Source organism: Cynocephalus volans, chromosome 1 (genome assembly GCF_027409185.1).
Source record: "Cynocephalus volans isolate mCynVol1 chromosome 1, mCynVol1.pri, whole genome shotgun sequence".
NCBI classification, from domain to species: Eukaryota; Metazoa; Chordata; class Mammalia; order Dermoptera; family Cynocephalidae; genus Cynocephalus; species Cynocephalus volans.
Genome location: NC_084460.1, coordinates 238,083,934 through 238,096,242, shown reverse-complemented (window position 1 = coordinate 238,096,242; position 12,309 = coordinate 238,083,934). Strand labels below are relative to the sequence as shown.

General features: G+C 32.0%; 1 protein-coding gene across 3 annotated transcripts in view; it reads right to left on the bottom strand.

Annotated features, from left to right (window-relative positions):
- The window catches only part of UBR3 (ubiquitin protein ligase E3 component n-recognin 3), a 233,502-nt gene that overhangs the window by 119,308 nt on the left and 101,885 nt on the right, over positions 1–12,309 (bottom strand). For all 3 annotated transcript variants that reach the window (XM_063088738.1, XM_063088752.1, XM_063088745.1), the window contains exons 20-24: positions 10,804–10,945; positions 7,278–7,382; positions 6,010–6,183; positions 5,798–5,830; positions 3,704–4,164 (exon numbers count right to left, since the gene is read on the bottom strand). In XM_063088738.1, the coding sequence (XP_062944808.1) occupies positions 3,704–4,164; positions 5,798–5,830; positions 6,010–6,183; positions 7,278–7,382; positions 10,804–10,945 (915 nt within the window). The remainder of the gene's footprint in view (positions 1–3,703; positions 4,165–5,797; positions 5,831–6,009; positions 6,184–7,277; positions 7,383–10,803; positions 10,946–12,309) is intronic.

Sequence of the window (12,309 nt, the reverse complement as noted above, 5' to 3'; positions counted from 1 at the left end):
GTAGATGCTCAAAGCATTCAAAGAGACCTCCAAAAATGCTATGAGCAACAACAGCATTGATAGGATACATTTGGTCTCCTAAATCACTACTTTGTAAATTTATAAGTTTTGGTATGCTTCTTATAATTAATGCCTTTAAACATGTACGCTTACATTTAGAATAAGTATGTCCATAAGAGTATATTTAAAATAACAAACCTATATATTAAACATAAGAAAGCCTCATATGTATCTGCTTGGCACTAGTATTAAAATACATTTCTATACAAGCTCTCTATAATAACCAGAAAGGAATGGAATGTCACTGTTGTAGATTTTTTTCTTAATCTAGGTTATTCCTTTTCTAAAATTGGGCATAAATGTAAATAAAGACCATTAAGAAAAGACATAAACTAGTTCTGGCAGATTCAGCACAACTCATAAATTTTCCATTATTACCCCAGGGGTGAAGACATTAAAGTTACTTATTATTACAACCATCTAAGGTTTGCTGTTTGCATCTTGTTTTCTATGGAATTAATCTATTATGAAAGTGATACCAAGTTTGTCTATAGGTGAAGTACTTGGAAATAGATCATCATTGTTTATGAACTGTTCTGCCTTTATTATTAAACTTAATCCAAATTAAAGACAATGTGGAAGCATAGCTAGATTCAAATAGATTCATCTTAATCCCCAGCTGTCTGCTACAGAATTCGTTAAGTCTTTGTCAATACCATCACTGCTCAAAGGAAACAAAACCGATCACAAGGAAAGCCTTCAAATTTTTTAGAATATTTTTTTATAAAAGTATTATGGTCTTTGTAAAAATGGCATCCTAACTATGTCCTCCAGTATCTCATCTATTATTAGTAACAATTACAAAATACTTTTAGCCAAGTAAAATAAACTTTGATCACTAAATGTTTATCTTCTTTCAAAAGAAGAGAGACATCATTATATAACCAGAAGGAAAGACCACTAATTAAGAAGAAGTTAACAAAAATAAAAAATCTAACCTCCTTTTCAACCTTCTAATGTTACCAGTAGATTTATTAAATTCTGGGTAGTTACTAATTCAAAATCAATGAACTGTCATCTAAATTATACGTTAATTCTTTATAACTCCTATTTGTAAAGCATTATAAGAAGGAAATAGGAACTCTCCTAAATTCTTATCTACTAGGCTTTTGTGTATACATTTAATATGAATGTTCTATGACAAATATTTAATTTAATTACATCAGAGATGAAGTACAACTATATACGTACCTAAAATTGCTCCTGATACAGTTACCAAAGGATGACCTCCTAACAAATCAAATGAGACTGCTAATCTTATCTAAACTCTTGAATTATTTAACAATCTTGATAAGTTTCTTCCTTTCTGAACGTCCTCCTCTTCTGCCTTCTTTAATGCCACTCACCACAGTTTTCCTCCTACTTCACTAAGCAATACCTTTTCAGTCACCTTTGTAGGTACCCTTTCCTCAGTCATTCCCTTTTTTTTCCCCTTGAGTTATATATTCAGTCTTCTCATTTTCTTACTGTACACACTCTCCCATATACAAGGCTCTCACTATTACCTATACTCATATGTTCAAATCTGTTGCTCTAAGAACCCTCTATTTGACTAGATGTCTTTACCTGGATGTCCAACTTAAACCCAGTAATGTCCAGAACTCAGCATATCAGTTCTACTGCTGAGCTAGCCTAAGCCCACTCCTGTACTCCCTTATCTTGGTCAACAGAAACATCATCTAAGTCAGATATCTGGTAACCATTCATGACTCCTCCCTCATCTTCCATATCAAATTGATTACCGAGTCTAACAACTTGCACCTGCTAAACTCATATACATCTCATATACATCTCCTCCTCTCTTTATTATTACTGTCTTAGTTCAGACCCACACCATACCCACGCCTCACCCTCCCCACCCCATCCCCCGGTTCCTCAATAGCCTGGTCTCCCTATTTCCAGTCTTACCTCCACTCTTATCAATCTGCATGTGATTATACTGTATATTACAGTATCCCCCTACTTAAAATCCTTCAATGGCTTTCCTCTAACCATTCATACACTAAGTGCCAGTTAAATTATATGGCCACCTTCTTAGCCTTACGTCCTGCTGCTACTCCCAATAGCATCTTGTGCACCTAACGTAGTATCTGTTACACTATGTTAACACTACTAACAACTATCTGTTTACTAGTCTGTCTCTCCACTGTTGCATCGATTCCTCAAGATGAGGGAGTCCAGCACTGGACATAGCTTATACTCTATGTCTAGAGAAGTGCCTGGTTGATGTCCAATGAATGGAGAATGGATCAACAGAGTGAGATCCATCTTAAGCTAGTTTCCACCGATCATTTAACCCATAACTGCCTATATTTAATTTTTAAAGTAACTAAGATAAAATTACTCCAGAAAGTACCTCTAAAGTACACTTCAAACTATTAAATGATGTGTTATTCATACTGCTCACAACAGTAGTCCAGACAACAATATGATGATAATTACTTTTACTATATTGAAGAGAGCCAAATGATAAAAGTCCAAGTTTCTTATTTAAGATAGTATTGAGATGATCCCATTGGACTCTCCATAAAGGAAAGTGTGTACCCTTACCAAATTATTGCTTTAGTAGACAAATTTGCTTTATATATTAGAGAAATTAAATTAATAAATATTATTTATAACCTCAGAGAAGTAAGCAATGACTATCTTGAATTTCATCTGAAATCTTTTTTTTTTTTTAATGTCCTGGGTCTTTTAGCCTTACATACCTTAACTAGAAGGGTGTTATTGGGAATAGCAGCAGGACATAAGGCTAAGAAGGTAGCCATATAATTTAACTGGCACTTAGTATATGAATGGTTAGAGGGAAGCCATATCATCTTTTTAAGATATCTTTTCTTTAATAAACACTGAACCCTTTCTAAGGGTTTCACAATTATGCTGAGTTTCAATCTCTCAAGATTCCCCCCTTGTCATGTTTATGACAGCAGTGAAGGCAATGTTGACGAGGCTGTTGGGAAATAGCTGGTGACAATGCACAGTAATACAACTCATCTGATAAGCAAGGTGTGCTAAGAACCATATCATGTTCATAGCTCTTGACTCACAAATCTCACTTATAAAAAACATCCCAAGAAGAAAAGTCAAAAGATAAAAAAAAAAACAAAAAAGGTTTATAAATATTATAATTTAACAACAAATTAGAAGCAACCTAATGGTCCAAAAGCTAGAGACATAAGTTATTAGTGTTTAAAATACTACTTTTTGGATAATTAGCAATTATATATTGATAAAGATTAGAAAGGACCAAAAGGTACTAAAACAGTTGGATTTTTACATTAAGAAATATTTAAAATATTTACAATTTTTTCTGTTCTCATTTAAAGTTGAATTGATAATTGTTTTTGAAAACAGGATGAGAATTATTAGATCTCTATAGCAATTACAGTAGTAGCAGCTTTTCCAAACTTAAGGCAGTAATTTAATGTTGGGATCGGAAACTTTCATCTTCTCATCCCCCACTAACTCAGAATACTACACGCACAAGCACTGACTATGTTCAATTCCACTTACCTTACAAACTGATCAGCTATGACTGCTGCTGCTAAATATTCAGGCAATTAGTCTCAGGTAAACAAAAAGGAGAAAATATTGAATCTTCAACTGTACCATACATGTTTAAAAAATTAAAAATAAAAATTACCTTTCTTCTTTGTCCAGTGTTTTCTTCTCTGCTGCAGTGATTTTTTTGGGTGGTACTGGAGGGGTCACTTTTCTACATATCTCTTCAATGATACGTTTGTTCATTCTGCTTTGCGAAGCAGCTTTTAGTAAAATTCTTTCTACTGCCATTATACCATCTCCATGACTGTATTTAGGAATTTCTGGTTGGATTAAAATTTCTATATCATCAAGCCAAGGAGGATAGTAAGAGTTCTGTTTTCCTGAGAGTTTGTGGTGAAGTTTAATTAGCAATGACAATATGCTTTCTTTAATTTCCAAAATGGCTGTAGTTAACTGTGGAGCTGAACCAGGAGCAGACCATTTATTTGAAGTTTTGGGACGAACCACCTGATTTGCTTCACTGCTACTGCGATTGATGATCTCCTGAAATTTTTTTCTACGTTCTGCTACTAAGCTGAAAATTTGAGCTGTACGATAATTCTACCATTAAGAGAGAGAAAGAAAAATCAAGAGAATTTATTCAACACCAATTTAAAAATCAAATTAGCACTACATTTTCCAAAGGGAATGCTCAAAGTTTCATTGAAAGATTTATTTAACAGATTTGCTCTTTAAATAAATCTGTCCCTTCACCTCTCTTCTCAACTATACTTAGTACCAACTCAATCTGGAAATAGCAATGAAGAAGAGATTATCAGCAATAACACTTCTTTCTCAACCTCCCGAGCTTATCTTACAGAGAAAATAGTCGAAGCTTAAGTGGAATCTACAGCCATATTAAAGAGAAATCATAAACTAAATTCTTCATCAGTTTCAAGGAAGAAGAGCTGTTCTATTCAATATTCATCAAGAATACTATACTCTTCACTAAATTCTGGAAGACTGCTACAGTTTCCAGTTAAGAAAATCATAAACTAATTTTTTTTAATTTTTTAAGTTAATGAATCTGAACTGGCAATTAATGTTACCTTTAAGAAACTTTCAAAGTTTGGGAATTACCTCTAAAATTAATGCTTAATGTTATCAAACTGAAATATAAGGATGGAAAATCAAATTGGTCTGTTTCACGTTTTTTAATATCACTGTCATTTGTTATTTGAATAGATTTTTTTTAACTAAGTATTTTTCTCAATATTTCATCTTCTATGTACTTTTTGCTAAAGCAGTCAAACTGCATTAGGGCTCTTAGAAATCATCTTTTAATTAAGATACAAGTCAGCTTAATGGATTTTATTAATTTTTTTAAAGCAAACATAGAAAGGATGCTCCACTATCAGTTGAGCTTTTGAGTCAAATTATAGTATACACTATTTATTAACATCCAAGCTGTTTTTTAAAGTACTCTCTACCAGCTTTAGAGGCAAAAGCTCCATCTTCTAGAAGTTCCAATATTTTAATTAAAATTCTTTATGGTATTCAGAGCAAAAACATGTTGTCAAAGACAAAGAAAGCTCCTACGAATAGACTCTACTATGAGAATGTATGACTCAATGCTTTCTATTCACAAAAATCTAGGTTGTAGGGACTAAAACTACCTAAGTTTAGTTATTTGGCATGTCATTTCAAGATTTTTCATATCTGCGATTTTAAAATTAATTAAGCTACATGCAATGAGCTGATTATCAAAATGAGTCCAAATACAGAATATACAGAATTTAAAACTCTAAAGGGCTTATTTTATCAAAGTTTATTAATTGCTATAGAAGCAAAAAAAAAAAAAAAATGATTTGTAAGTGGGCATGCTGCCAGCAATTAATTTTATTTTAATTTAGGAAACATTCAAATCATTTTTAAGATGTTAGTAATATAGCTACAAAGCTAACATGTAAATAAACCCAAATATGCCACCTATAATTGGTCCAAAATACTTCTAACACTAACAAGAAAAACCCATTATTAAATATCCAGTACTATTTTCAAGCTCAATAATATTAATTTTAATATTAAGCCTAAATCACTTAATCAAGAAAACACACATAAATTAAAGAAACATTTTTTAAAATTTATCTATATTAATTAAACAGACATACACACACAAATACTTAAAAGTGTTTTTCCCCCATTTCCAGTTAAACCCATGTTGCTAGTTAATGCAACTACCATACACATCTACCTCTCTTTGAAGAACTTTAGGTCGTCGTGAACTCTGGTAGATTAAAGGAAAAAGATTGGTGAGGCAGAAGATGCTTAGATATATCAGAGGAAATAAAAAACAATTTAAAGTTATCTACAACCACATTTTTTCCTATTGGCTATCATAAAATGATCTATGCAATATATCCCAACATTGCTTTTCCTTTTTTTCTTTCTTACTTTTACACTTACTTGTAAAGAACCCAAGCTATCAGAGCTAGTACTTGCGGGTGAGTCTCTCTTCACTTCAGGAGCAGTCTCTGGAACTCTCACCCTAACATAGTTTATAAAGTGTCGCATGTTCGATACTAAATTACTGCCAGGAAACCAACTGTCATGACAATGTTCTGGTCCACTCACTGATGCCTAAAACATAAAAATAATGAATACCGAACTTTATCACGTCAGGTCTAAGGTACGATAGTGATGTAACAAGCTCAAATAATCATCTACTGCCTGTCATATTCCTGAATTCCTTGTAGTCTCACCCATAAATTATAAAGTGGATAAATTTAATAAAACCAAATTCAAACACAAAATACAGGAAAAAAATTCTCAGTATTAATATGGATTTATGTCCAATGGAACCAGCCAAATGCCTCCTGAAAAATACATTTTTCTATCTGGAAATACTTAACATTACAGAATATTTATCACCACCCATTAGTAATAATTCATAATACAGACAAATAATGCTATTTTGGACCAATTGTGGAAGAATGTCTGAAAAATCAACCAAAAGAATCACTTGTTAGAGGAACCTTAATGGCCTTTTAATATCTTTGACAGAAAATACATTGATTCAACTTAGACTACAAGTACTTCCTAGTTGTTGCTTTTTTTACCTTTTTTTTTTTTTAAACTATTATTATGCTTTGTTGTATTCTGCGTCTTTCTGGAGGGCAGAAATGAGAAGAATCTTACACATTTGTAAAATTAATTTGTAGTAACAATTGTTTTTATGAAAATAACACTTCTAAAGTCCTGAAACACATTAACAACTTGTACTCTTAAGTAATTAAACATTCTTCCATATAACAATATTTATTCCATTACCTTAAAATCTTTACAGAAAAATTTGTTGATCAGAAATAATCCCTAATCAAATTGATTCAAATTTCTAAAGTCCTAACTCAATCATTGTTTATCAGTAATCAGTGTTCTTAGCATAGCACAAAAAATACATTAACCACTTTTCTTAGATTAATTTTTCTGATATAAACTACAAATTTCAATGTATCAACGAAAGCTCTAAAAGAATGTATACATTTGAAGATCAAAAAGGGCCTTTTCTAGAAGTTAAGAAGGTCTAATATGCGTATGATGAATCTATAAATACACTTCATTAAGATATGTCCTAACTTTGCTAGTTATGACATGCCTAGCCTGGCAACAACTGGCTAGAGCCAGATAGGGGCTGCCCTCTATCTAAACACTTTAGAATATAAGAAACTACGTACCTCTTCATCTGATTCCTCTTCAGCAGAATTTTCAAGTCCTAATTCAATCAGATATAAAACCATGCAGAGTACATGTTCTGACAGATTTTGATGATCCATCAAAATCTTTAAAGAAGGAAGAAAATGTCTCATAATTACTTTTTTCCACAAATACATTTCACTTAAAGATCTAAAAACATTTTATTATAGGTAAAAAATAACATAATCAGACATAAAAATCAGATATGTAAGTAAAGCTATATCTTGATGAAAAGACAAAACTAAAACCACAAAACCAGGTTTCCTCTGAAGATCACATCGTACTTACTTTAAGCAATATTTAGAAATACCAGTTCAAAGATTTCCTAAAGTTTAATACATTAAATAGTCCACTAAAGCCATTAATATAAATATACCAGTTTCTAGGAAAATAATTTAACAAGAAAATTTTACATCCTAATTTGAAGGCACTCTTCTCCTGATGACAAGGACATCAAATAAGGAAGTTTTTTAAATAGGATAATTCATGGAAATGTGCTTAGCATAGACAGCACTAGGCATATAATCAGTAGCCCAATAAATGTTTATGGAACAATAATGTTCTTAAAATCTGTCTCTAAAATTAAAGTTCTGAGCCTCTGAGTATTTTGTGCAGCTATATAAATATATATGTCAGTGTGTGGCTTATATGGATGAGAAAAGAAAAAGGGCTGCAAGTGAGAGGCTTGCCAGAGGAAAATTTAATAACTCTGACCCATACATAGATTACACAATGGAAGCCTTACACATCTTACACAGGATTTCAGGGCATCCTACACCAATCACTCATTCAATGTGATATAAGAGACCACTAACCAGGAGATACCTAAAATACCTCAAGAAAAAATGGCCTGGCACCTATCATCTTGTCCTCATTATAAAAAAGCCACCTGGCAAAATGATGGAAGGAATGAGAGGAAAAGGTTCTGCAGGGAATGGCAGTGTCAGTTGTGGGTGATATAGCAGAGACCAAAAAAAGAAAACAAGCTAAGCTGACCCTCTTACAAACTGCCCAAATGGCTGAAGGGACTGAGACAGGAAGACTTAAGTCACTAAGACCTAATCTATCGTGACTAAAGAATAAAGACTTTCAATTCACTGACTTTCTAATGTTTATTTTGACTAATGAAAGGGCTTTTCCATTCATCTTTTATGTGGCACAGTGGTGAAGAGTGTATGCCTTCAAACCTTTTAAAAACCTAATTTTCTTAAGACAAATTGCATCTATACCTACTTGACCTTGAGCAACAGAATCTGGCCTTAATTGTCTCGTCTCTAAAACTGGAATAATAGTCTAGAATTATTCTGAGTTAATATTTGTCATTTGCTTAGTATGGTATCTAGCAATTAATATTCAACAAATAGTAGGCAGGTGGTGTCCATGGTGTGAGGAGCAGGAGCAGAACAGCGGTAGAAGGGGATTGAAGGCTGGGAGACAACAGAGGTCATCCTTTCTAATTCACTAGGTCACAGAGCAGAAACCAGGGCTCAGCCACACACCCAGCTAGTAAGCAACACTGGAACACAGATCTCAAGACTCCCAGGCCTATAACTACTACACTGCCTCCTCTTGATAAATAAAATATTACTAGCTAAATACAAACAAATTTTGACTTGAAATTCTGTGGCATTGCAGCTCTAAATGAACAACTTAAAAGCTAAAAAGGAGAAATCCCTTTATTAGTACTGCAAAAAAACTAAAAACTAAAAATAATTTTTCTGGGGAGTTTTTTTTTAACATGTTCTTTAACATTAACCATGGCAGAGGATAAAGGTGATTTAACAAAAACTGATTTTTAGAAAGTTGGCTTGCCAATGAATACAATGACAGCTAGAGAGGTTTTTTCTTATCATTAATGCCAGGAAAGCTATTATAAAGTTGAGGTTTTCAAAAATTTGTCCAGAATAGTCTTGTAACAACATTGCCTTTTTATTTTTGATAAAATATCATCTGTACTTTAAGCAAATGAAAAAGTTGAAAAATATAACTTGAACATAAATCATTTACAATAAGGCTTTCTCAATTTTTCGTGACTTACTTAATAATTATTATTACTTATAACAGTACTCAGCTTCACTGTGGAAACTAGTTATTTAACCTCCAAAACTCAATTTTCATATCTGACAAATGAGAATAACAGAACTTTCACTCATAAGGATTTTTGCTAGAATTAAAGTAATGTCTACAAATGTACATAATTCATTTGAAACAAAATCTGGCACTAAGTAAACATTCAAAAAATGTCCATTATCTGTAAAATAAATACAAATATCTTTTTCATAAGAAAAGACATTTTATATTTTTTAGAGAAAGAGCATTTTAAATCATTTTATGAATAATGCTCTTTAAATTAATGAAAATAAACCATTCAAGGTGGTTTTTGCGGCATTTGTCTAAAATCTTAGTAGGAATAACTTTTACAAGTAAAATGAATAATTGGTCATGAGTAAAGATGAAAGAAAGAGGGGTACAGAAATCTAAAATATTTCATTATACAGCAAACATTAAGAGAAAAACTAAAATGTCTACTTAACTAAATTTAATGTATAATTTCTTAAACAATGTAAAAACATTTGTACGTAGTAACTGGAAATTTATAACAAATATGCTTACTTTTCTTTGAATTCCTTTTAATTTTTAATTTTCCAAATTCTAATTAGGAAGAGGCACAATAGGTTTTCTTTGTATCTAACTGCATAATACTTAACATGTCTATAGTTATTTTAGAGATGTTTTAAGTTATTTTATCTACATAACATAAGTATAGCTTTTTATCTTTCATCTCTTATCCAGATTAGATCATAAAAATCCCTGTTATACACACACACACACACACACACACACACACACACACACACAGCACTCCACAATATTATGTTATATACAATTTTTGATTATACAATTCATGTCAGCCAAATAATTAAATCAGTTCTGTGTGATAAGACCCAAGTATAAAACAAATTCTAGGTAACAAGAAGGTAAACGCTTCATCTTTTGAGTTTCTAAGACATTTATCAAAAACAAATTTTTGATGCTGCCTCATAAAAACCCTACTCAAATCCCTCCATCTCACATTCCTGATCTGAGGAAAAAAAGCAAAAAAAAAAAAAAACCCACCCTAACCTAAGGGTCACTGGCCCAGACAGCTGCCATTTTAGTTTTGTCATTTTAGTGGGTTCTGGTTATTGTTTGGTCCCTATAGTTTATTCCATATCTCGTATAGTTCCACAACTACAGAACTTCGTGTTCTACAGAAGCTATAAGTAAATACTCCTTTCTGAAGCTGAATAAGATAGTTTCTCACAAAGAATGGTATAGCTATTCCATTATTCTCAACTTGGAATTCACATATATATGATTATAATATATCCTCATACATCTTAAATGTATTAACATATTTTGCTTTATAAGAGGTACTTTTATGTACATACTATCCTTTAGCACTTTTATTTGAAAATTATGAAAATAAATTCTACCTTAAGTCTTCTATTCAAATTACTACTGTACCTTGTAAAGCAGAGTGAACAGCACAATGTGTAAAGTTTTACAGTGCAAAAGTCTCATGAGCCCTTTATAGCTAGGATGGAGTGATGTCCTTTTCTTATAGGGTGGCCAGGGATTTCCAGGGAATTTTCCACTCTGTTTTAAACTGTAAGAATAAAACTAAAATTAGATAACAAATTCCAAGTTGAACTGTGATTTAAATAGTGATTTGTAGACATTAATTTCTGCCACATTTTTGACAAATTCCAAGTTAAGCTGTGACTTAATCAAATTGCTTAAAAATGCCAAACAGATATTTATTCTCTACACAATAAACATTACTATTTCCTTTCCTATTGTATAAAAATAAGTGGAGAGGGGTTAGTTGAAAACACGAAGGAAATATAAATTTTAAAATGCTAACAAAAAGAAATGAACAGAAAGAACACAAATTATTCAGCAAAAAAAATTTCCAGTCCTAACAATTGAGCAAAATAGATATCCTGAAAATTCTCCCACCACCAATGGCTGGAAAAGCTGGATGAAATATAAAATATAATCTTTTAAATGCATATTTGAGCTCACAAAATAGAAAGTGAAGTTCCCCATGTACTAGGAAAAAAAGGACTTCACAAGCAGTAACATTGTGCCAATGGTTTTAAAGTACTTGAGCAGGCACATCACAAGGCATTGGGCTCAAACAAGCCTCAGAGATGGAACTGAGATCCCACCTATAGCTGAGACCCTTGAAAGGCCTTACTCCCAATGAATGGATAACTCACAAGGCGAAATAAGAAGTTTGTCTTTGTCTCCTGCAGTAGAAGAACAAAAGGCTTCCCAAGAAGATAGTAATTATGGACTTGCATACAAATAATAGCAGACTCAAAACACAAAAGCAAAATTTGAGAGAATCACAGAGACAGATCCATAACCATAGTAGAGGATATTAACACACTTCTATCAAACTGAAAGCCAAAGAAAAACAAATTGGTAAGGATGTTTAAGATTTTTAACAACACAACTAACAAATGTGAGACAAAATATAAAGAACATCCAACAATTAGAGAGTACTTGTAATTTTAAGTGCACTTACAACATCTATTAACACTGGCTATTAATACAAGATGCAAAGCAAATCTCAACAAATACAAAAGAACTGATATACAAAGCACAATCACTACCGCACAGCAAATAAAACTAGAAGCAAACTTAAAAAGATAACCTCAAACTCCAGACATGTAGACATTTTAAAACACTACGTTCTTAGAAATTCAGAGGTCATTAAAAATCATAATAGAAAGTGTTAAAATTTAGAACCTAAACAATACAGAAAAAAATGTAGGATACAACTAAATCAGTACTGGAAAGGAAATTCATAGCTTTAAATTAAATGCATGTGTTTTTTTTTAAATCAAAAACTAAGCATCTAAGAGAAAGAACAAAAATAAGTCCAAATTAAGTTGAAAGAATAATGAAAAATAAAGGGAAAAAGAATAAAATGGAAAACAAGGGGGGAGAAAAGAAGCAACA